Source organism: Hypanus sabinus, chromosome 14 (genome assembly GCF_030144855.1).
Source record: "Hypanus sabinus isolate sHypSab1 chromosome 14, sHypSab1.hap1, whole genome shotgun sequence".
Classification (NCBI taxonomy): domain Eukaryota; kingdom Metazoa; phylum Chordata; class Chondrichthyes; order Myliobatiformes; family Dasyatidae; genus Hypanus; species Hypanus sabinus.
Window position 1 is genome coordinate 43,528,859 of NC_082719.1, and position 26,979 is coordinate 43,555,837.

General features: G+C 40.0%; 1 protein-coding gene across 1 annotated transcript; it reads right to left on the reverse strand.

Annotated features, from left to right (window-relative positions):
• Positions 1-8,611: 8,611 nt before the first annotated feature.
• tlr1 (toll-like receptor 1) lies at positions 8,612-16,060 on the reverse strand. The gene is made up of 3 exons (XM_059988629.1): positions 16,057-16,060; positions 13,720-13,750; positions 8,612-13,634 (listed from the first exon to the last, which is right to left on the reverse strand). Exons 1-3 carry the CDS (start codon positions 16,058-16,060, stop codon positions 11,306-11,308), a joined length of 2,364 nt encoding a protein of 787 aa, XP_059844612.1. The 3' UTR covers positions 8,612-11,305.
• Positions 16,061-26,979: the final 10,919 nt, after the last annotated feature.

The following is a 26,979-nucleotide window of genomic DNA, read 5'->3' on the forward strand; positions in this document are numbered from 1 at the left end:
GGAGGTTGTGAGACCAAACCTCCAGGATTATTTTGAACATGAATTAGCAACACAGGATACACTTGGAAATATCAAGACCAGCAAAAACAGAGAGTATTTTAAACACACTGTATCTGTCCAGCAATAGCAAGTTACAATCAATCCAAGGATTTACTTGAATTAAAGACAACTCTTCCTAATAGATAGGAAATGAAACAGTAAAAGAAAATGTATTAACTAGCTTAAGCTTACTTCACTTCCATAAACCACATTTTAATTGTCAACAGTCCAGAGGGAGATAAAAGTTATGACATGCCCAAATACACCCAACATGGGCGCCATAGTAACAGAGCAGTTACTGTGAAGCTGTTGCAGCTCAGAAGGTTAGTGCTCAGAGTTCGATTCCGGTACCGTCTGTAAAGAGTTTGTACGTTCTCCCCTTGGATGTGTGGATTTCCTCTGGGTGCTCCAGTTCCCTCCCACAGTCCAAGGACGTACCGGTTAGCAAGTTAAATGATCTTTGTAAATTGTCCTGCTAGGGTTAAATAGGTGGTTTGCTGCTGGCACAGCTCATTGGGCTGGATGGGCCTATTACTCTCTGTAGCTAAGTTAATGGACCAAATCCCCTTGGCTGCGGCTAGTGGTTCCATAAGACATAGGAGCAGAATTAGGCCTTTCGGCCCATTGAGCCTGCCCTTTCTCCTGCCTTCTCCCAATAACCTTTCACACCCTGGCTAATCAATTACCCATCAATCTCTGCCTTAAATATGCCAATGACCTAGCCTCCACAACTATCTGTGGCAATGAGTTCCACAGATTTACCACCACATACTGCTTGCATTCAAATATAACACCTTCAGCCCTGTATTTGTCATCCTTTTCAGTTTTCCCCATTACATTGCAAGCCCTCCCACTGACTGCAATTTTGCTGTCTCAATATACACTACTTCAGCTTGTAAACCAACGTCTCTACCCTCAGCCCTATCACTCCGGTTTCCATCCCGCTGCCAAATTAGGTTAAACCCTTCCCAACAGCTCCAGCAAACCTGCCCACAAGTATGTTGGTCTCTCTCGGGCTCAGGTGTAGCCCATCCCTTTTGTACAGGTCATACCTTCCCCAAAAGAGATCCCAATGATCCATAAATCTGAAACCCTGCCCCTGCACCAGTTCCCCAGCCATGCACTCATCTGCCAAATAATCCTATTCTTGCCCTCAATAGTTCCAAAAATGAACCCCAGGCTAACAAAGGCCTGATATTCCTATGAGACTTACTGAAAACAGATGGACCCATGCAGTGCAAAGGGTAAGGTAAGCATATCTTAAAATATTTTGATGTTTACATTTATTTCAATTGTTTTAGTGGGTTTTGAATCATCTATACATTTATATTTTTTAATTATCTGTATCAATTTTACTAGTTTTTCCATGTCTCTCAATATCTTTGATAAAATAATGCCAGCAAACAGGTATGGTTTTTGTCTGACAACTTCAACAACAGTAGTTGCTCACCTGAATGCTCTTCCTCATTCTATTGTTTCCTTATTGATATCAATCACCTATTACTTGCATAGTGTTTCATTATAGTAAAAATTAAAATGCAGCTAAAAATTTTTTTTAAAAAGAGGAAAGAACTCTACTTTGCTCTGACGTAGTTAGATTGCCCCCTAGTGGTTCCTGTTGCTCAGAATGCCAACATAACCCCAACTGCCCCTCTCACTGACCTCCGTAACACAGCAGCATAAAGGCTCACAGCAAGACCCTGGAAAATGTGAACTGCTTGCTATACGTTAAGCCCCCGACCCCACCTCAATGATGATGAAATTTACTTCAGCCTTCACTGCACTAGCACAAGCTTTGGTCATCTGAGGTAGTTCCTGATGTCAAGCATCCATGGTCTTGCTGTTCTACGTCCATGCTTCTCCAAACTGGATCACATCCAGTAGGTACCACAAGGAGCAGGAGAAGTACCACCACCAGCACTGTTTCTGTAAAATCCTCAAAATTCCAGTAAGGATGAGTGAACCTAATGTCAGTATCTTCTCCCAAACCGACATACCCAATTTTGAGGCCCTAGCAACAGGCCACATTACTCACACGAGCATCACCAGATTTCAACAAGGCATTCTATTTCCAGGCTCTGTCATAGCAAGAAATTGTCAGGGTGCAGAGAAAAGTTGAGTCAGAGAATTACAGAGACATACAGCACAGAAACAGGCTCTTAGGCCCATCATGCCTATGGCAACCATCAAGGACCCACCTATACCAATTCTACTTACCAGCACTTGGTTCAAGCACTCATCTACATGCCTAAACATTGAAAGTGTGCTTACCTCCTGTGGTGAACTACGTGTGCCTGTCTGGACACGCCCCCTGCTGACTGCTCCTGTGGCTCCTCCCACAGACCCCGGTATAAAGGCAATTGAGGCCTGAGCCCGGCCCTCAGTCTCCAGGATGTAGTATGGTGGTCAACTACTGCTTGTCCTTTCTTCCGGTCAATAAAAGCCGATATCTCGACTTCACGTCTCAGAGAGAGTTATTGATGGTGCATCACCTCCAATACTCACTCAGGCAGTGCATTCGAGATTCCAAACACTCTATGGGTGAAAGAAAAGTCTTGTCACTTTGATTCTAAACCTGCTACCCCCTACGCTAAACTTATGCCTTCAAGTTCTACCTACCTTAGTTATGGGGAAAGGTTTCCTATTATCTATCCTATCTAAGCCCCTTAAAATCAAGTGTACCCTCAGCCTCCTCCACTCAGAGGAAAACAAATCCAACCTCTCTTTGTAAATCTTAAAGACTCCATCCTGGGCAACATCCTGATGAATCTCCTCAGCGCCCTCAACAATTCTGTTCAATTAAGTATAATTACATTCATCCTAATAATGTGGTATTTAGAGCTGCACTCAACACTCCAGCTGTGGACCAATCAGTATTTTGGACAGTTGCCCCATAACCTTCCTGTTCTCATGGTTTAGCTAATGAAGGCAAATACTCTGCTTGCCTTCTTCTCCGTCTTAACTACCTGTACTGCAACCTTCAGGGAATCGTGGACATTTAAAACAAGATTGTACTTTTCCTCAAAATTCCAGTCACTATGTGTATCCTATCCCTATTAATCCACCAAAAGTGCATCATGTCACACCAAGCAGGATTAAGTTCCACCCGCTATTGTTCCTCCTTCTTATCAGCTGGTCAATATTGTCATGAAGCCTGACAATCCTCCTCACCATAAATAATGCTACCAATTTTCATGTCATCTCATACTTATTAATCATACTTCATACATTCTATCTGGCATTAAAGTATACAATGAGAAGTCAGGTAGACTACACTCTTCCAGGCATATAAACAACCCCTTGCCGTCATGCCCTGCCTCCTGTTACCAAGCCACCAGTTTTTCATACCAGACCTTGCCAAAAGCCCAACAAAATGCAGGGATGTACTCAGAGCTCCCTTGAAGAAGTAAATCATGACCCTTGATTCTCTGATTTATGACTATTCAAAGTATTAAAGAGTAAGCATTCAGGATGATATCGAGAAGCCAAAATCCATACATTGAGAACAAGAGAAAATCTGCAGATGCTGGAAATCCAAGCAACACACACAAAATGCTGGAGGAACTCAGCAAACCAGGCAGCATTGATGGAAAAGAATACAGTCAACATTTCGGACCAAGACCCTTCCTATTCTTGTCCTCACTGGTTCCAAAAATGAGCCCCAGGCTAACAAAGGCCCGATATACCTATGAGACTTAATAAAAACAGATGGACTTACAAGGTTCAAAGGGTAAGGCAAGCATTTTTTAAAATATTTTGATGTTTATATTTATTTCAATTATTTTAATGGGTTTTGAGTCATCTATAGATTTATTGTTTTCAATTGGGGACACATAGAAGTCCTGAATGCAGGAGATGGAAAGAAGCACCTCATGAACAATGAATGCACTTGCCTGCTTTGGAAGCAAGTCATCCTCAATTTCAGAACAAGATAAAACTTGAAAGGCCAGTGGGCTTTATGACAACAGAAAACTGCTGGTTGGTGACTTACTATGTGGGATGGAAATGTGCAATTCTGGACTCAGTTAAATATCTGAATCCTTGTCGTTCCTTAGAAAGTGCTGGTTTATGTCTTCACGTCACTGGTGGTCTTCCTGAAGCTGTCCCATGTGACACTTCTCATGCCATCCTTAGTTATTCAGATGTAGGGAAAATCACAACTAAAATCTATTCTCAATCAGCCACACACACACATTCACCAGTGTACACACATATACAAACACTCATATAGATGTATGCACAAACACATACTGCAAACGTGCATGCACACATACACATACATGCATATTGTATGTAAATGGTGCTGGCAATATACAGTGATGTTTTTCAAGCACTAAACTCCTAGATACTCTAATAGATATACTTCTTCTGAACTATGATCACTGCAATCTGCAACTTCCCCTTAAGAAATGTACTTTTGAACCATCTTAATGAGCTAGGATTTTACAAGCTCCTGAAGGATTTGGTGAACCTGACTGTCTGGAGTTCCATGTATTATTTGTTAACATTTTTCTACTATTTGCACAATTTGGCCTCTTTTGCACGTTGGACGTTTGTTGGTATTTGTTGTGTGGCTTTTTGCAGATATGAGCATCACCAGGACAGGATAATTTTCAGACATATCTTTGCCTGTGCAGACTTTTCTCTATATTTATGGATGTGGTTGATGGGAGTAAATAATCAATTTGGTCATTGGAAGTATGGGATCATACAGAGCCAGTGAAGTGTATTATGGGTTACAACTGTGATCTCAGACAGTGCTTCTGAAAGCAGAATGTATTTCTTGGCAGTGTCTCTAGAAGAGACACTGTGATCAAAGTATCTATTTTCCATTTAAACTAGCAAATGGAGAAATTTCAGACTGTAAGTTAAAAACAAAGGTTGTAGACTGAGAATCCTAGATCATGAGAAAATCAGCAGATGCTGGAAATCCAAAGCAACACACATATGCATTGCTGGAGGAACTCAGCAGGCTAGGCAGCATCTATGGAAAAGGATAAACAATCAACATTTTGGGCTGAGACTCTTCAAACGTCAACTGTTTACTCTTTTATAGAGATGCTGCCTGGCCTGCTGAGTTCCTCCAGCACTTTGTACGTGTTGCTTCTAATTTCCCAAGTGGCAGGACTTCAACCAGAAAGGGGCACAAATGCTAAAATATTTTATGTGTGATTAATAGACTTAAAAAATTGATTCTAATCTCTAGCTATGCCCTCCTCATAATGTCCTTTGTCAACTATATATGTATCATCAGTAAGTTCTTATATAAGCAATTTGAGAGGGAGAAGCACAAGTCAGATGTATTAGTATTGCAATGGATTAAAGGGAATTACAGAGGAATGAGAGGAGCTTGCCCAGGTGGGTTGGAGGGGGATTCTGGTGGGGATGACGGCAGAACAGAGGTGGCTGAAGTTTCAGTAAATAGTTCACCAAGCGCAAGATAGATCTGTCCCTTCGAAATAAGTTCTCAAATGGCAGGGCTAAGCAACTGTGGCTGACAAAGAAAGTTAAGGAAAGGGCATATAAAGTAGCAAAAGTGAGTGGGAAGTTAAATAATTGGGAAGCTTTTAAAATCCAACAAAAGGCAATTAAAAAAGCTATAAGAAGGGAAAAGATGAAATATGAGAGCAAACTAGCCAATAATATAAAGCAGGAAATTAAAAGTGTTTTCAATTATATAAAGAATAAAAGGGAGGTGAGAGTTAATAATGGACACTGGGAAATGATGCTGGTGGGGTAGTAATAGGGAGAAAAAGAAATGGCAGATGAAATTAATAAGTACTTTGCTTCAGCCTTTGCTGTGGAAGACACTAGCTGTATGCCAGATGTCCATGAGTGTCAGGGAGCAGGAGTGAGAGCCATTGCTATTAGAAAGGAAAAAGTGCTAGGCAAACTGAAAGGTTTTAAGGTGAATAAGTCACCTGGAGCAGATGGACTACATTCCAGAGTTCTGAGAGAGGTCGCTGAAGAGATAATGGATGCATTGACCATGACCTTTCAAGAATCACTTGATTCTGGCATGGTTCGGAGAACTGGAAAAATACAAATGTCACTCCAGTCTTTAAGAAGGAAGGAAGACAAAAGTGAGGAAATTATAAGCCAGTTAGCCTAATCTCAGTGTCTGGGAAAGTATTGGAGTCTATTATTAAGGACGAGGTTTCGGGGTCTTGGAGACTAATGAAAAAATAAGTTACAAATCAATACCTCGAAATAACAAGCAGTACACAACATGCGATTAAACGATTAAGCTTTACAATTCTTACTTTGACCATACGGTTAGTAAAGATGACAACGAAAGAAAAGAATAAGGGCCCATTCTTATGAAACAGTCCATTGCGCAATGTTGGAGCTAACTGATAAGCCAATCATCCACCATCAGCCTCCTCCAATCTGGCGGTCTACCAACTCCCTCCATTTGCATCTTCTCTCCTCATTTCTCCCCAGCAAAAGCCTGTGAAAACCTCTCTTCCAGACTCTCAAGAAAGAACAACAGCATTGCAAACCCTGTTATCTCTAGTCATAACCCAAACATTGCTGCTACAGAGAAACCATTACATTATCAGTGAAACATTACAGCTTGTTACACTTAGATTTTCAGAAGGCATTTGATAAGGTGCCTCACATGAGGCTGCTAAACAAGATAAAGTCCTGACAGGAAAGATACGGACATGGATAGAGGAATGGCTGACATGCAGGTGGCCACGAGTGGGAATAAAGGGGGCCTTTTCTGGTTGGCTGCCAGTGACTAGTGGTGTTCCTCAGGGATCAGTATTGGGAATCACTACTTTTCTCATTGTTTGTCAATGATTTAGATAGTGGAATTGATGGCTTTGTGGCAAAGCTTGCAGATGATATGAAAATAGGTGGAGGGGTAGATAGTGCTGAGGATGCAGTAGGACTTAAACAAATTGGAAGAATGAGCAAAAAAGTGTCAGATGGAATGCAGTGTTGGGAAATGTATGATAATACATTTTGTTAAAAGGAACAAGAGTGCAGACTATTATGTAAATGGGGAGAAAATTCAAACCTCGGAGGTGCAAAGGGACTTAGGAGTCCTCATGCAAGACTCCCAGAAGGTTAATTTAAAGGTTGAGTCTGTGGCAAAGAAGGCAAATGCCATATTGGCATTTATATCAAGGGGAATAGAATATAAAAGCAAGGAGATAACGCTGAAGCTTCATAAGACACGAGTCAAGCCAAACATTTTGGGTCCCTTATCTCAGAAAAAATATATTGTCATTGAAGAGAGTCCAGAGGAGGTTCACAAGGATGATTCCGGGAATGAAGGAGTTAACATATGAAGGGCATCAGGTAGCTTTGGGCCTGTGCTCACTGGAATTTAGAAAAATGCATGGGGATCTCATTGAAACCTACTGAATGTTGAAAGGTCTAAATAAGGTGGATGTGGAGAGGATGATTCCTCTGGTGGGGGTATCCAGAACTAGAGAGCACAGCCTCAATATTGAGGGGCGACCTTTCAGAACAGAAGAAAGGAAGAATTTTTTAGCCAAAGCATGGTGAATCTGTCAAATACTTTGCCACAGTGTGTGGTGGAGGCCATGTCCATAGGTAAACTCAAAGCTGAAGTTAATAGATTCCTTATTGGTCGGGGCATCAAGGGATATGGGGAGAGGGCAGGTGTATGGGCTTGAATGGGATTGGGATCAGCCATGATGAAGTGGCAGAGCAGACTTCATTGGCTGAATGCCCTCATTCTGCTCGAATGCCATATGGTCTTATGGTCTAAGTTCAGCCCTGATACACACAGTGACTTCATCTAAGTCAGTAATGGAGAGAATGAATAGTTTGTAGATTCTGCAATTTGTCTTGACAGCCTAATGGGTCAAATTTTCATTTCATTCTTTCAATTGGGAACATATCTACTCATTTTAAGAATTTCAGTGTGTAATAGTGCCTTATTTCATATATGTGTAAATCTGAACACTTTCACATCCAGCAATACAAAAATTTTTGTTTGATGAATTAAAAAGGACTTCAATGAAAAGAGCTGATATCTCTGTAAAACTGTCACCAGAATCAGTTCTGTCACTACACTTAAACTTTAAATAATACTTCTGCTGTGGACAAGGAAAAAAATACCTTTTACTTTTTTCCTAAAGTTTTATATCATTAAAACTTGTAGGAAATCCTTCCAAGCCTTTATTTTATCTTCAGGAATTGAAATCCATTAAAACAACATAAATATTAAGCCAGTAGGTACTAATCTTCAGCCAGTGGGTGGTTCTGTAATAAATGGCCAGCTAACCACCAGAAGTTAGTTTGTTTCTGACTTCTACCACGGGGTATTGCAACTCCAATATCAGATGAAAGCTAGAGAATAGATCTCAATGAATGTGATATGCCAATGATGGATTCTGTATTGAGTCCATGGAAGTAGCACAAATATCCCGAGCAAATGACTTTATGCCTGTGATATCTGCCAAATGTAACAAAATCTCATCCATCTGAACAAGGAAGCCAGCTTCAATTTAAAAGATGTTTTCTTGATTTTATTTACACTTCAATTTCTAAATCACTTGAATCACTGAAAATGTTTTAAAGTGTACTTTAACATTTTTTATTTGGTTATCTCAATATGTTGAAACATATTTCAATTTTTCTGATCATCAGAGACATGCAATTACTTTTCAGAGTTAATTGAAGTCTCTGCAGTAGGTCTGGACATGATGACCTGACCCAACAAGTCCCCATACCACAAGCAGCACAACCATACATGGGATTGTGAGATAGGATCAAACAGGTCTACTAGTTACTTGTGGTCCGCTTCACGTTGACATCATAGCCTGACTTCCAAGACATCTGGGTCCACAGAGTTGCAGAAAATCCACCGGTGTGGCAGATTGACAAATGTAAATGGGTAAGGAGGGCGACAGCATGGTCAAGTTACAAGAATCAAGCACAATTCTGCCATTAGTAAACTGTAATATGAACCTGTAACATTCCTAATCAGAGAGAACATCTCTTCTCTATATAAAAGTTCAATTGGTTTTTAAAGCATGTCACAATTTTGAGAGGCACCAGTCATAACTCCAAAACATTTTATTTGAACATCGTTTGAGCTGGTAGTTTAAAAACATTCAGTAGCATGTCTCAATCATCAAATTAAAAGAACTGTCATATAGGATCCTGTAATACAAAGACAGGCATGTTTCAGCTCATCATATCTATGTTTACCATCCAGAACATGAACACCAAAATGGTTTAGTAAATGGAGACACATATATGACTGAATTGATTTAAAGCAAGCATGTGTGCCTTTTCTCGTAATGGTTAAATTACACTTGGGTTGCAAATGCATAAAACGAGATGTTTTAGATTATTTCCCACCAGAAACTGTAACTTGTAGTTCTTCAAGAATGAAACAGCTTTTTTTTTGTTTTTGATTAAGCACTCTTTCTTTTTGCTGTTGCTTCAGTAAACTTTATTCAAAATAAATCCACAACAAAGGCATCAACTTAAAATGCATATCATGAAGTTCTTTTTTTGAAAGTTTTGTACACAATCATAAATTTAAGTGAATATCCTCAGGGCTGAAGCTTTGAGTCAGCTATGATCGTTGGCCAGCCTGCACTTGGTGTCCTGTGTACAGTTCCGATGACACTGTTATGTGTCTGGACTTGAGGGCTTGAGTTATAGGGAAAGGTAGTCAGGTGAGGCTTTTATTCTTTGGAATGTCAAAGAATGAGGAGCAACTTGTACAGAAAAGTTTAAAATTATGAGGTTTATAGATAAGGTGGATGGTATCAGGCTTTTCCCTAGGGTGGTGGAATCAATAACTAGAGGGCATAGGTCTAGGGAGAGAGCAGAAAGATTTAAAAGGACATGAGGGGCAACTGTTTCCATGCAGAGGGTGTTGCAGATATGGAACTAGCTGCCAGAAGAACTGGTTAAGGCATTTATAATATTACCACTTAAGAAGCACTTGAGCACGTACACAGAAGGGTGAGCCTCGACGGATATGGGCCAAATGCAGGAAATTGGGACCAGCTGGGTGAGCACAGTGGTCAGACTAGATTTATTGGGCTGAGGAACCTGCATTAATGCTGTATTGCTCAATAGCTCTATGAATCACAGTCACACATAAAATGCTGGAGGAACTCAGCAGGTCAGGCAGTGTTCATGGAGGGAAATAGATAGTCGGCATTTTTGGTTGAGGCCCTCGTTAGGATGGGAAAGAAAGACACTCAATCACACTATCATGGATTGTAATAGGTTATGAACTCACATTGTCAAATTTCAAATGATCATCAGCAAAGAAATACTTGAATAATTTAAATGAATCTAATACTGAAATCAAAGTGTCTCAAAAATAATACTTGTTTGATGATAGATGAAAAAGCAACTAGCAAAAATAAAAGAGCACCTCTTATAAAAAGGACAATGGCTACAGTAGTCCCAAAACAAAAGAGAAATCAAAGGTAAAATCAGTTGCAGCTATGGAAGAATTTTGAGACAATCAAATTACATTCATACCTGCATGCATAAAAGATGTTTATCTATCATTTTCCTGTAATTATTCTTAAGGGTCTTGCCACTTCTAGAAGGTTGATGTATGTCAGGATGTCCTGGTTCTAGACATTGGTTCTCTCACTTCTAGCCTCAGTCATGTCAATATAGGTTAATAACCTCCACAATTTTTCTGGAGCTTATCTCTTACCCTGAAGCCTAACATCTTTTGATATCTCATGGATGATTGTACATGGCTTAGCCAGCATATTTCATGTCTTTCTTTTTTTTAAAAAAAAGGCATTTCCAACTCCTTGGTTTTGATATATGGAGCCTGTAGTGCTGAATGCACTATGTCTATTTCAAGCACTTGCTTTGCTGTATAGAGTCTGTAGTACCTCATGCACAAAGTCCCTTTCTAGCTGTATGGAGAAATTTCCAACTATCATTTTAGAACTTCAGTGTGCCTACTGGGTACATTTCTTCATCTCCTACCCTTCTGCCCACCCCATCCCACTTTTCCCCTCCCACCATTCCAACTTTTATCCAATGTTCCTGCTTTCCTTCCTTTATTTGCATGTTACTATTTTCCTTCAATTTGATCTTTCAGTCTGAAGACAACATGTGATTGCAGCCAAAACTCCACCGAAAGAGATTTTCTTGGATAATTGCATCAGTAATCTCTGGATTATCTTCTATCAATATAATTCTACAAAACAATATTATTAGATGAAGAGAATTAAAAATAGAGTGCAATGAAAGTTATTAAGACACAGCTCAGAATTCAATTGATCACAATTTACAGCCATGTCTCCTCTGTTGAAACAGCTAGTTTTATTCCTATTGCTGCTTGCAAATTGGCCCAAAATAGTCTCTGTTTGCTTTTGTCTTTAGGCCATTCTAAGTAAGTCTTCTTTGCCATAAGTGATTTTAGTTTATAATATTTGGGTGGGATCATGTATTGAGCAATTGGCTCCAAAATAATCAATATCAAATTATCAGACTGTTCACTTACTACCTGGTGCTGCGCAAAATACAGTTCATAATGACACCACTCACTCTGAACAAAGTTGGGTGACAAAACAAATATTGATTTGTAACTCTTCTCTATACAATTGATTATATTTTCAATAATTCCTTTGCCAGGAATAAAATGTCTTTCATGAAGACATATCCTGAATGGGTTTTCTCGTTCTTCCAAGTTTGGCAACAACTGTTCCTTCACCCACGCAGAATCATTATGACTATAAGACACAAAAGCATGATAGATCAAATGTTCACTTAATTGGCGGCTGTCTGTCTTCATCGTTCTGCGCTTCATCCGGGTCCATTGACAAATCATTCTCAAATACCAAGGCAAGTCCAAAAAATGACATGTCAGTGCCATTACAACTGCTAAAACAAACATACTGCCCAGTATAATCACCAATAAAAGAGCTGTGTTGCACATCATTTCTGATATTTGAAAATCCTTCAGTAGAGTTCCTCTAAGATTCACTGGATAAGTACACTGATATGACTCTGGCCATCCCACCAGTTCTATTTGGGTATTTTCCTTCATCCTGCTGAAGTCTCTCAGATGACAGGTGCATGCATATGGATTAGAGGCTGCATTCAGTCTGGTCAGCCTTTGACAAGTTTGAAGGAAATTGGTAGAAGGTTCTTGATATAAGTTTTCCTCAACATACAACATCTCAAGATTTCTAAAGTTGCCACATTCAGGCAATCTAACCAACTTATTAGAGCCAAGGTATAATTCTCTCAACATCTCCAGATTATGTATTTCTTTGGGCACAGTATAAATATTGTTTTTCTCCATGTCAAGGACTTCCAGGTTACTGGGTAGGCATGTAAAAACCAAATCTGTCAGACTATTTGATGACAGGTTCAGTTTCTTTAAACTGTTGGTCCAAAGACATTTTCCTTTCTCATTAAGATTAAGTTGGTTTTGACTCACATCCATATATTTAAGGGATTTCATATCTTGGGTCATTGTACTCAATTTGTAAAATTGAAATAATTTGTTCTGCTGTAAAATAAGAGTTTCCAAAAAAATCAGGGAATCACACCCTTGCAAGAAAAAATCACTGGTAATTGAATTATCTGTAAAGTCCATGAACTGATAAAGGTTTCCTTGCTCTGGACAGGTCAGGAATATAACATTCGAATTAGAAATAGCTAGACTTTTAACTTTTATTTTGGCAAAGAAATCATAAATGATTTGTTGATTGAAATATAATGTAGCAATTCTTAATCTTCTAATAATTAATGTTTCCAATACTTTGTCTGAATACTGAAATTCAGGATCCTCAATGTAATTTAATGTTACGCTCAAAAGACTTAAATGTTTAACCTGTGTCTCCCAAATAAGCTCTGTTATGCTCATTAAATCTTGCCAAGAGATTGTAAAATCTTCTACTGACAAACTACTAACCCTTGACAATTTTTCTACTGTTTGAAAGCCTTTAATATAATTGATACATGTTTGAAAGCAATCAATGTTTGATAATTTCAAAGTATCAGAAGACATGAAGGCATCACGCAAGAGCTTTTCAAGTAAATCTGATGTGCCTGCAGATGGCAAAATAATGTGGAGTTTAGTTGTTCTCAAAACCAGTAAAGTACCGGGAACATACTCAGACAAATATTTTAATCCGATAGAAACTTCTTGAAACTGTTTTTCTGATATTTCTTTCAGATCATTTTTCTGTAAGTTTATTGTTTCCCTACTGCCTAGGCCTAAATATTCCAGATTTTTCAACAACCTAAATGCTTTCCCAAGGGCCAGGCAATGAAAACGATTATAAGAAATATCCAAGTATTTGAGGGATGTAACATTATATAAAAATTGACATTCAATACTTGAAAGTTCATTCTTAGAAAGGTCTAAACATCCTAGATTTTGATTAGACCTGAAGGAAGCATTTGCTACATTGTTGATTCTATTGCTGGACAAGTTCAGATTTCTTAACCAGTGAAGAGAAGCAAAGTCCTGGTTATGAATTTCAGTGATGCTGTTTTGTGATAAATCCAATACTTCTGCCTGGTTTAGTAAGTTGCTTGGGACGGTTGTCAGTGCAGAAGACGAAATGTCTATGACTTTGCCATTCTCTGCAGAAAAACACAAACTACAGGCAGTTTTAAAGATAAAAATCCAGCTAAGGAAGGAAGAGTTGGCCATAATGCATGATTTTCCCACAATGAAACACTTACAGATCTCTTAAGTGAAATCCACTTAGAACATCTGAAAGAAAAACAAAATATGAGTAATATTAATGGTATATGTTGAGAAAGCTGAGTTGAAAACAGAAGATGGCATTAAGTGCCACATTCAAAGTGATACTTAAATGTTAATTGAAACATGCAGTCCACAATGGTTATACAGTAGCCAAACAAAACACATCAATAATGCACTTTTGAACTAACCACCAGCACATTTCAAAAAGATGAGAGAATTTTATTTTGGAAAAAGTGGTGAAAATTTGTGATGGTAAATATAATAATGTAACATTTGGTCTCATTGAGAAAAATTTGAAAGTGGATATGAGCATGTTTACAAGCAACGCACACAAAATGCTGGAGGAACTCAGCAGGCCAGGCAGCATCTATGGGAAAGAGTACAGTTGATGATTTGGGCCAAAACCCTTCAGCAGGACAGTTCAATTTTAAAAACACATTGAATCTTATGTTTCTTGGGTAGTAACTAACATATTATGCATTCCCAGGATTAACTACTAACAGAAAAACTCCATTAATCTTGCAAACTTTGTACTTTGGTGGAGCAGATTTTCAAAACTTCTCAATACATGGTAAATGGTAGAGCATTGAAGGATGCAGTAGAACAGAGTGATCTAGGAATAATGGTGCATAGTTCCCTGAAGGTGGAATCTCATGTGGATAGGGTGGTGAAGAAAGCTTTTGGTATGCTGGCCTTCATAAATCAGAGCATTCAGTATAGGAGTTGGGATGTAATGTTAAAATTGTACAAGGCATTGGTGAGGCCGAATTTGGAGTATTGTGTACAGTTCTGGTCACTGAATTATAGGAAAGATGTCAACAAAATAGAGAGAGTACAGAGGAGATTTACTAGAATGTTACCTGGGTTTCAGCACCTAAGTTACAGGGAAAGGTTGAACAAGTTAGATCTTTATTCTTTGGAGCGTAGAGGGTTGAGGGGGGACTTGATAGGGGTATTTAAAATTACGACGGGGATAAATGGAGTTGAGATGAATAGGCTTTTTCCATTGGGAGTAGAGGAGATTCAAACAAGAGGACATGAGTTGAGAGTTAGGGGGCAAAAGTTTAAAGGTAACACGAGGGGGAATTTCTTTACTCAGAGAGTGGTAGCTGTGTGGAACGAGCTTCCAGTAGAAGTGGTAGAGGCAGGTTCAGTTGTGTCATTTAAAGTAAAATTGGATAGGTATATGGACAGGAAAGGAATGAAGGGTTATGGGCTGAGTGCAGGCCAGTGGGACTAGGTGAGAGTAAGTGTTCGGCACAGACTAGAAGGGCCGAGATGGCCTGTTTCCGTGCTATAATTGTTATATGGTTATAAACCAAGACCATGTGAAATAAAGGGAGTAAGGAAACAAGAGCACTGGTTTGTGAAGTGGAACAGGAAATCTAGGATCTATTATTTTATAAGGGTGCACAGGAACCTGGACCATTTTATGTGAAATACATCACAGAAACCAGCACCCAATGAGCTAAATGCTAAACCATTATGATTTAGTCAGACAGCAGATTATCAAAGTTTTACTACATTTTGTTTCCTGATTACCTTTAAAGGAAAAAAAACAATATAGAATGAAACAACAGTTATAGAGAGCAGCACATAAAATGCCAGCAGAACTCCATGGGTTAGGCAACATCTAAGGATGGAAAAGGAGACAATGATTTGGAGTCGATGTGCATTTCCCTTCATAGATGCTGCCTGATGCACTGGGATGTTCCAGCATTCTGCATGCTGCTCTGAATTCCAGCCTTTGCAGTTTCCTACATTCTGCCTTTGCAGGGAGCTTATTTTATTTCATGAACTTGCTTCAGGTCTACCATTTTTCAGAATTTACAAATCAGTGTGGAGTTTCTAAAGATGCAGATCCTGAAGTCAATGTTCAAACTATAAGGTTCAATGTTAAATGCAAAGTAACCTTCATGTCCTGCAAGCTCCAGTCACTGGCCATCTCAAAAGTTAAAATTTCAGAGTATTTTATTATCAAAGTACATATATGACATTATATACAACCATGAGTTTCATTTTATTTCATTTTATTGCAAGCATTCACATTAAATACAAAGAAACAACAAAAAAAAGCAGTGGGAACAGTTCAGTGTTGGGGCACTGAAGTTGTGTGAAGTTATCCCCTCTAGTTCAAGAGCCTGATGGTTCAGGGTAATATCTGTTCCTGAACCCAGAGATGTAGTTTCTGAGGCTCCTCTCCTCCCTCCTGATGGCAGTAGTGAAAAGAGAGGACGGTCTGTGTGGTGGGCATCTCTGACAATGGGTGCTGCTCTCCTGCAAAAGCACTCCAATGGTGGGGGTGGCTTTACCCATGACGTACTGAGTGGTATCCACTACTTTTTGTAAGCTTTTCTGGTCAAGGACTTGATATATCCATACCAGGCCGTGACTCAACCAGTCAAAATACTCTCCATCGCACATCTATAGAAGTTTATGAAAGTTTTAGACAACATGCCAAATTTTCGCAAAATTCTAAGGATGTAGAGGCACTGCCATGTTTTATTTATAATGGTACAAAGTAATTGTAGTGCCACTTATTTGCTGGACCCAAGACCGAACCTCTTGAAATGATAACACGAAAGAATTTAAAGTTACTTACTTCCTCCACCTCTGATCCGCAGATGAAGACTGGGTTCCTCCTCTTGAGGTCAATAATCAGCTTCTTGGTCTTGCTGCTGTGAGAGGCTGTTATTGTGGCACCACTCAACCAGATTTTCAATCTCCTTCCTTTCTGCTGATTCATCACCACCTTTGATTCAGCCAATGACTGTGGTGTCATCAGTAAACATAAGTATGGCATTGGAGCTGTGCTCCACCAAACAGTCATAATTATAAAGCAAGTAGAGCCACGCCTGTTCCTCCAGCATGCTGTGTGTGTTGTGAAAGGTGAGGGAAAAGAAGCCACATTTTTCAGAATGCTGTCAAAGGGAAAAGTAGGTTATTCAGGTAGATGAGGAAGGATGCAGAATATTTATCTTTGAATATCAATAAATTAATCATAAAATACAGGCTGTAATGCAAAACTTTTACAAAATTAATGGATGGATGTTATTTGGAGTAATGTCGAATGCCAAGAAACTAAACATTAAGAAGAATATCAAGGGCTTGGAAAGGGAACAAAGGAGGTATGATAGGAATGAACTACTACTGTGACATGAAAAGACAATTAATTTCCGTATTTCCTTATGATAAATAAAACCATTTGGCCCATCAAGTCCATGCCAAATCACAGAGCAATTTCATTCTCACTGATTTTTCTTCAGTCTATTCGCTCTACATTTCCATCAATTTGCCCCAGGTTCTACCACTTACCTGCACACCAAGAGCAGTCTGCAGTTGCCAATTAATCTATACCTGCATGTCTTTGGGGTGTGAAGGGAAAAGAAAAGGAAGGAAAACAAACTCAGAGTATTGTTAGCAATTTTGGGCCCCTTATCTAATAAAGGATGTGCTGGCATTGGAGAGAGTGCAGAGAAGGTTCATGTAAATAATCCCAGGAATGAAAGGGTTAACGTATGAGGAGCATTTGATTCTTCTGGGCCTGTATGTCCTGGAGTTAAGAAGAGTTGGGGAGAGGGGTGTCTCAATGAAACCTATCAAATACTGAAAGGCCTAAATAGAGTGATCGTAGAGAGGATGTTTCCTGTAGTGGGGGATTATAGGATCAGAGGGCGCAACCTCAAATACATGGATTTCCCTTTAGAACCTGTGGTGAACTACATATACCTGTCTGGACACAGACCCCCCCCCCGCTGACTGCTCCTGTGGCTCCTCCCACAGACCCCTGTATAAAGGCGATTGAAGGCACTGCTCCTCCCTCAGTCCCCAGGATGTTGTGTGATGGTCTCTTGCTGCTGACTGCTCTCTTCCAGCGAATAAAAGCCTATATCTCGCCTCACGTCTCCGAGAGTTATCGATGGTGCATCAGAACCGAAATGAGGAATTTCTTTAGCCAGTGGGTGGTAAATCTGTGTCCATAAATGGTTGTGGAGGCCAAGTCATTGGGTTTATTGAAAGTAGAAATTGATAGGTTCTTGATTAGTAAGGGTGTCAAAGATTATGGGGAGAAGATAGGTGAATGACGCTGAGAGGAATAATAAATCTGCCATGATGGAATAATGGAGCAGACTCATGGTCTAATTAGGCTGAATAGCCTAATTCTGCTCCAATGGTCTTATTAATAGGATATATCTCGAGGAAGGTAGAGACCACTATATAACACGATCCAGATACAATTTAAAGGTGAACTGCATAGGAACAAAATCACAGTATTCAGAGAACCCAAAACCCATTTAAGAGAGTCGGGATTGCACAGACGTGTGACATTGGGCAGTAAAGCGGGGAAGATTTAAAAAGGGCAAGAAATTCTGAATTGGGTTTCATTTGGAGAAGGAAGTCAGAGGATCAGAACGAAAGTGTGGCGGGAGCCATCTCGATTTTTTTTCTTCTTCACATCGGAGTTAAGAGAGGCGGGACTGCACAGTCGTGTGACGACAGGCAGTGAAGTGAGGAAGATTTAAAAAGGACACAGCCTTATACAGAGGGCAGCATCATTTTGCGGCAGCAGAGTGAAGGCTTAAGGGCTTTGGCTCAACGGGCTTAGGAGGAAGCGGGCGAGGCAAGGTAGGTTTAGGTTTCAATTTTTCCTGTTATTTGAGGAAAGAGGAATTACGAGTGTGAGGGCAGCTTGTTGTTCTCAGTGTTGGATGTGGGAGGTCCTGGAGTCTCCCAGCCTCCCGGAAGTCCACATCTGCACCAGGTGCGCCGAGCTGCAGCTCCTCAGGGACCGTGTTAGAGAACTGGAGCTGCAGCTCGATGACCTTCGTCTGGTCAGGGAGAGTGAGGAGGTGATAGAGAGGAGTTACAGGCAGGTGGTCACACCGGGGCCACAGGAGCAGACAAGTGGGTTACTGTCAGGAGGGGAAAGAGGAAGAGTCAGGTACCAGAGGGTACCCCAGTGGCTGTACCCCTTGACAATAAGTACTCCTGTTTGAGTACTGTTGGGGGGACAGCTACCTGGGGGAAGCAACAGTGGCCTTGCCTTTGGCACAGAGTCCGGCCCCATAGCTCAGAAGGGTAGAGAAAGGAAGAGGATGGGGACTCGATAGTTAGGGGGTCAGATAGGCGATTCTGTGGATGCAATCAGGAGACCCGGATGGTAGTTTGCCTCCCTGGTGCCAGGGTCCAGGATGTTTCTGATCGCGTCCACGATATCCTGAAGTGGGAGGGTGAGGAGCCAGAGGTTGTGGTACATATAGGTACAAATGACATAGGTAGGAAAAGGGAAGAGGTCCTGAAAGGAGAATATAGGGAGTTAGGAAGGCAGTTAAGAAGAAGGACTGTAAAGGTAGTAATCTCGGGATTACTACCTGTGCCATGTGACAGTGAGAGTAGGAATGGAATGAGGTGGAGGATAAATGCGTGGCTGAGGGATTGGAGCAGGGGGCAGGGATTCAAGTTTCTGGTTCATTGGGACCTCTTTTGGGGCAGGTGTGACCTGTACAAAAAGGACGGGTTACACTTGAATCCTAGGGGGACCAATATCCTGGCGGGAAGGTTTAATAGAGCTGTTAGGGAGGGTTTAAACTAATTTGGCAGGGGGATGGGAACCGGAATGATGGAGCGGAGGAGAGGGAAAACAGAAATAGATCTAAGGTAGTGAGCAGTAAGGATGTCAGGAAGGACAGGCAGGTGATGGAGCAAATTTGCAGCGATTGGGATGAGTTGCAGTGCAATCAAGTTGCAATGCAATCATTGCAAGAAGTACCAAATACTGGACTTAAGTTGTTATACTTAAATGTATGCAGCATAAGGAATAAAGTGGATGATCTTCTTGTACAGTTACAGATTGGCAGGTATGATATTGTGGCCATCACTGAGACGTGGCTAAAGGATGCATGTCTCTGGGAGCTGAACATCCAATGATACACAGTGTATCGGAAGGATAGGCAGGTAGGTAGAGGGAGTGGTGTGGCTTTAATGGTAAGAAATGATATTAAATCATTAGAAAGAGTTGACATGGGATCGGAAAGTACAGAATCTTTATGGGTTGAGCTAAGAAATCGCAGGGGTAAAAGGACCCTGATGGCAGTTATCTACTGGCCTCCAAACAGCTGCAGTGATGTGGACTACAAATTACAACAGGAAAAAGAAAAGGCTTTCCAGAAGGGCAGTGTTATGATAATTGTAGGGGATTTTAACATGCGAGTGGATTGGGAAAATCAGGTCAGCACTGGATCTCAAGAGAGAGAATTTGTAGAATGTCTATAAGATGGCTTTTTAGAACAGCTTGTTGTTGAGCCCACTAGGGGATCGGCTGTACTGGATTGGGTATTGTGTAATGAACCAGAGGTGATTAGAGAGATTGAGGTGAAGGAACCCTTAGGAGGCAGTGATCACAACATGATGGAGTTCACTGTGAAATTTGAGAAAGAGAAGCCGAAATCTGATGTGTCGGTATTTCAGTGGAGTAAAGGAAATTACAGTGGCATGAGAGAGGAATTGGCCAAAGTTGACTGGAAAGGGACACTAGCGGGAAGGACGGCAGAGCAGCAATGGCTGGAGTTTATGCGAGAGGTGAGGAAGGTACAAGACAGATATATTCCAAAGAAGAAGATATTTTTGAATGGAAAAAGGATGCAACCGTGGCTGACAAGAGAAGTCAAAGCCAAAGTAAAAGCAAAGCAGAGGGCATACAAGGAAGCAAAAATTAGTGGGAAGATAGAGGATTGGGAAGTTTTTAAAAGCTTACAAAAGGAAACTAAGAAGGTCATTAAGAGGGAAAAGATGAACTATGAAAAGAAGCTAGCAAATAATATCAAAGAGGATACTAAAAGCTTTTTCAAGTATATAAAGAGTAAAAGACAGGTGAGAGTAGATATAGAACTGATAGAAAATGACGCTGGAGAAATTGTAATGGGAGATAAGGAGATGACAGAGGAACTGAACGAGTATTTTGCATCAGAATTCACTGAGGAAGACATCAGCAATATATCAGACATTCAAGGGTGTCAGGGAAGAGAAATATGCGCAGTCACAATTACAACAAAGAAGGTGCTCAGGAAATTGAATAGTCTAAGGGTAGATAAATCTCTTGGACCAGATGGACTGCACCTTCATGTTCTGAAGGAAGTAGCACTGGAGATTGCGGGGGCATTACCAATGATCTTTCAAAAGTTGATAGATTCTGGCCTGGTTCCGGAGGACTGGAAGATTGTAAATGTCACTCCGCTATTTAAGAAGGAGACAAGGAAGCAAAAAGGAAATTATAGTCCTGTTGGTTTGACATTGGTGGTTGGGAAGTTGTTGGAGTCGATTGTTAAGGATGAGGTTACGGAGTACCTGGAGGCATTCGACAAGATAGGCTGAATTCAGTATAGTTTCCTTAAAGGAAAATCCTACCTGACAAACCTAGTGCCATTTTTTGAGGAAATTACAAGTAGGCTAGACAAGGGAGATGCAGTGGATGTTGTGTATTTGGATTTTGACAAGGTGCCGCACATGAGGCTGCTAAACAAGATAAGAGCCCATGGAATTACGGGAAAGTTACATACATGGATAGAGTGTTGGTTGATTGGCAGGAAACAGAGAGTGGGAATAAAGGGATCCCATTCTGGTTGACTGCTGGTTACCAGTGGTGTTCCACAGGGGTCCATGTTGGGGCCGCTTCTTTTTACGTTGTATATCAATGATTTGGATTATGGAATAGGTGGCTTTGTGGCTAAATTTGCTGATGATACAAAGATAGGTGGAGGAGCTGGTAGTGCTAAGGAAACAGAGAGTCTGCAGAAAGATTTGGATAGATTGGGGGAATGGGCAAAGAAGCAGCAAATGAATTACAATGTCGAAAAGTGTACGGTCATGCACTTCAGTAGAAGAAATAAACAGGCAGACTATTATTTAAATGGGGAGAGAATTCAAAGTTCTGAGATGCAACTGGGACTTGGGAGCCCTCGTGCAGGATACCCTTAAGGTTAACTTCCAGGTTGAGTCAGTGGTGAAGAAGGCGAATGCAATGTTGGCATTCATTTCTAGAGGAATAGAGTATAGGAGCAGGGATGTGATGTTGAGGCTCTATAAGGCACTGGTAAGACCCCACTTGGAATACTGTATGCAGTTTTGGGCTCCTTATTTAAGAAAGGATGTGTTGACATTGGAGAGGGTTCAGAGAAGATTCACTAGAATGATTCTGGAAATGAGAGGGTTAACATATGAGGAACGTTTGACCGCTCTTGTACTGTACTCCTTGGTGTTTAGAAGAATGAGGGGGGACCTCAGAAACATTTCGAATATTGAAAGGCTTGGACAGAGTGGATGTGGCAAAGTTGTTTCCCATGGTGGGGGAGTCTAGTACGAGAGGACATGACTTGAGGATTGCAGGGTGCCCATTCAGAACAGAGATGCAAAAAATTTTTTTAGCCAGAGGGTGGTGAATCTATGGAATTTGTTGCCACGGGCGGCAGTGGAGGCTGTCATTGGGTGTATTTAAGGCAGAGATTGATAGGTATCTGAGTAGTCAGGGCATCAAAGGTTATGGTGAGAAGGAGGGGGAATGAGACTAAAGGAGAGGTTGGATCAGCTCATGATGAAATGGCAGAGCAGACTCGATGGGCCGAATGGCCGGCTTCTGCTCCTTTGCCTTATAGTCTTATGGTCTTATATAGTCATAGGAATAACATGTAACAGCCACGTAAACATGTGGCCTAGAGTTTAGGATTGCTGATCTTTCCACACGTGCCTGGCAGCTTCATCCAGCCCCTGTCATAACTGAGCAGTCATGCTCCCATTTGCTGAAGACTGTCATTGCACGGATCACCTCAGCACAAATTCACTTGCCATTTCACTGTCCATGCCTAAACATTGTGTACATCTTGCTGCTATAAACCACACAATTACATGAGACTCTAAATGTAGAAAAATCTTTTTATAAAGGATCTTTCTCTGATATCTACAATTAAACAATTAAGAAAGAGAGAGAAAACTACTTTTCAAAAGGATATTTTGATTTGAAAATTAGAGACATTTTTACTTCTGCAACCACACTGCAGATGTTCAAAAGGGGAAGAACTAAAAATAATGGCAAAAATCTGCAAAAAATATAAATCACTTCCTTTTTCTCATCAAACTAATTTTACACAGTAATTGCATTTAAGTTTTCAAATGCTGGAAATCTGACTCAAGGACACAAAATAAAGACTGACCTACAGACACGAAACAGCAGAAGCTAATCAATGAAAAAATATTGGAAATAATCCGTAAAGGCATGCTGAAGTTAGAGTGAAATTGGAGAAAGTTGATTCAAAGTTCAAAGTAAATTTATTATCAAAGTGTGAAATTCACTTCTTGCAGACATTCACAGTAATGACAAGAAACACAATAGAATCAATGAAAGACTGCACCCAACAGGACAGACAACCAATGTGCGAAGGTACGCAAAGGAGTTGTGCAAATACAAAAATACCAATAATAATAATAATAATAACCCTAGTACAGAACTACCAACAAACACAGAGATAATGAACTTTTGGTCTAATATCTGGTCATATAGGATTACGCACAATCAAAAAGCAAGCTGGATTAGGGAGGAAAATTAATTTAAGAAATGCAAATACCTGAAGTTGCAATGGGTATGCTAAAAACAGTTATAAAAAATACCCACAAATAGAAAAGTACTGGCAAAGATAATATTCATAATTATTGGTATAAAATGTACTTGCCTTCATCCATTCCTATTAATACATATCAACAATTTTCTTAAAAATCCTGAAAAAGTGCCTGAATTTTTTGCAGAAGGTAAAATATATCTCTTACCTAAAGGAGAAATCACAAATAATCCATCAAAATGTCATATGTTGAAAGACTGGAGCAACTGGGCTTGTATACACTGGAATTTAGAAGGATGAGAGGGGATCTGATTGAAACATATAAGATTATTAAGGGATTGGACACACTGGAGGCAGGAAACATGTTCCCGCTGATGGGTGAGTCCAGAACTAGAGGCCACAGTTTAAGAATAAGGGGTAGGCCATTTAGAACAGAGATGCAGAAAAACTTTTTCACCCAGAGAGTGGGAATATGTGGAATGCTGTGCCCCAGAAGGCAGTGGAGGCCAAGTCTCTGGATGCATTCAAGAGAGAGTTAGATAGAGCTCTTACAGATAGCGGGGTCAAGGGATATGGGGAGAGGGCAGGAATGGGGTACTGATTGTGTATGATCAGCCATGATCACAGTGAATGGCAGTGCTTGTTTATAAACTATATATAAAGTTGTAACACCATACATCTCGCTACTAATCACCACTCACTTTAGATAACCACTTACAGAAGAGCAGAAAGGATAATGAAAAGCATGTAAATATCAACTGATTATAGATTCTGTAACTCTAAGCCAAGGCTAGTACAAAGGCAGAAAACTTTCATGGTGTTATATTGACTACCAAATACGTTTGATTCTGTCCCACAGTCACAGTTAATAGAAGTTAACATATAAACTACACCCAATACTTGTGAAATTCCTTCAACAGCTGATGAAGCATTGGTGTACTATAATCACCTTATCTATTAACAACCAAAAGAGAACAACCATCATTATCAAAATAAGCCAAGGCATTTTCAAGGGTGACTCTCTAAGCCCACTACAGTTTTGTCTAGCTTTAATCACGTTCTCTAATTTACTGAAAAATTGGGTATCAAATCAGAAACAACAAAACAAATTATAACTTGACACACTTTCTATACATGGACAATTTGAAATGATACACTCCTTCATCAGTAAAGCTAAAGTAATTAATTCAAATAGTAGAACTATTTTCAAAAGATATAAACATGAACTTTGGACTGGATAAATGCAGAACATTAAACATAAAGAAAGGTGCAATAGAGCCAATAAAATCTAAAACAGAGCAGCAGGATACAACAGAACAGATGGATGAGTACGAAACATGTAAGTATCTGGGACAACAACATGCAAAGAAAACAGATCACTCTGTGATAAAGGGAAAGCTTTCAACAGAATTTACTTCAAGGCTTAAAAAAAGTCTGCCAAACAGAGTTCAGTAGTAAAAATATAACAAAAGCAATAAAGACTTTCACTTTCCCCACATTAACATATTCTTTTGGCATAATACCTTGGTCCAAAACTGATCTGGAAAATTTACTAAGAAAAATAAGAACAGAAATGACAAATTTCAGGTAACATTATGTATACTTAAACACCCTTAGATTAACACTACCTAGGACAGAAGGAGGAAGAGGAATAACAATCATTAAAAATTTACACAACAGTCAGATAAAACTTCTAAGGAGATACTTTCATCAATGAAAACAGGATTCAGAACTCCACGCGTGTATATGCAATTCTGTTAAGTACCAACTCCACGCATGTATATGCAATTCTGTTAAGTACCAACCACTTAACTTAAATGAACAATCCAGAAAAATGAAGAAATTATCACTATAGAAGAAAGCATTAACCAGTGGAAGAGCATGACCCTCCATGAGATACATCCCCATGATCCGAGCAGACCAGGTGTTGACAAGGAAGTTTCAAACACCTGGCTCAAAGTTGGAGGTTTCATCCTAGAAACAGAATAGGGTTCCTTGTGGCAATACAGGACCAGGTGGTTAACACACAAAAAATATCAAAAGTACATAATAAAAGACCAACAAATTCAAGGCAATAAATGCCTAGAGAAACCAAAAAGAATCGGACATATTACAGGATCCTGCAGCAGTTTAACTCAATCTGATTACTTACACAGCCACAATCGAGTGGGAAACATCATTCACCAAAATCTTGCTTTAAAATGCAAACTCATGAAAGACACCATACCTTACTATAAATAAGTTATAAGTGCAATGCCCTGCTTAAGATATCCACTGCTATGCTGTGAGGTAGTTTATATTCACAGTTTTCTGTAAAAGCAGTGTGCCATGTTGGTTAGTGTGTTCCGGCTTTGGATGAGATAAGGTTGTCCAGTTTAGGAATGAGTCAGCCAATCAGGATTGTGGGATGTGAGAGAAGGTTCTAGAGAGTTGTGGGGAAGAGTTTCTTAAAGGACAGTAGTCTTGTTTGGGGTCTTTTGGCAGGCATTGCAAAGAGGGGCAGAAGGGAAGATGCTACAGAATGCCGTTGGAAGAGTCACTGTTTCAAGAAGTGTTTTGTGCAGATGAATGGCTCCAAGGAGAAAGGGCCAATACTCCTGAGAGAGAGAGAACCAGTTTGCTTGAGATGGTCTTTCAGGAAAGCTTGAGTAGGAGCTCCACCTTTATATGCATGTTGGACTGGTTTAATTGTAATGGGCCCTTTTATTTTCTATTCTCTCCTTTTTCCTATTAACTGTTTGATAAAGCTGAAATTGGTAAATATACTTCCTTTATAATTTTATGCGGTGTACTATCTGTTATTTCTTGCTAACCTGTAATTGTGTATGGGCTGTATTTACACAGCATTCACTCAAAACAAAGTTTCTTTAATTGGACATCATGATGTTCCTGTTTGGTTGAAACCCAAGTCATACCAACCCTCCATGTATATGGTTCATGAAAGGTGGCCTTCTCACCACTGAGTCATGTTGCTGTTAGCCATCGAGCCAAGTTTGCATATGAGCCCAGTGAGGGGGTTACATAAGCATAAAGAGATTAGAGCAGGGCTAAACACAGCCATGCAGATGGAGATTGTGGAGATGCTTTTGCTAATCCAGACCTGATTGGAGTCTACAAGTGAAGAAATCAAGGATGCAATTGCACAAGGATTTATTGAGGCCAAGGTATTGAAGCTTATTGATTAGTTTTAGTGGATGATAGTATTGAATGCTGAGCTGTAGTCAATGAAGAACATCCTAATGTATGCACCTTCATTGTCCAGACGACCCAATAGAATGGTGAAGGGAGATTATCGGGAACACAAAGACTACGAGCACTGTGATCTAATAAGTAAAGAAGGAGATAATGGAATCATTAAAGGAGAGGCATCTGGGAACTGGAGAAGGGTGGGAAGCGTAAAGAGGAACTATCATATAGGAGAGAGAAGGAATGAAAATGGATGATGATGGGGGAGCTCAGTGGAATGGGAAAGGGACAGAAATGGAAATGGAGAATGATTAGAAGGAATGTGGGTGTGTAGGAGGAAAATATGCCAGAGGGAGGTACATGAATTGAGCTGTTCTTCATTTAGTTTACCATGCGCCTCACCCTGGCAACAGAAAAGACTGAGGATGGACAGGTTACTGTGGA

What these genes read in the sequence shown, in the direction of transcription:
- tlr1 (XM_059988629.1), bottom strand. An exon ending in GGATTTCACTTAAGAGATCT is followed by an intron (nt 13,635 to 13,719) that starts GTAAGTGTTTCA and finishes AACTGCCTGTAG; the next exon opens with TTTGTGTTTTTCTGCAGAGA.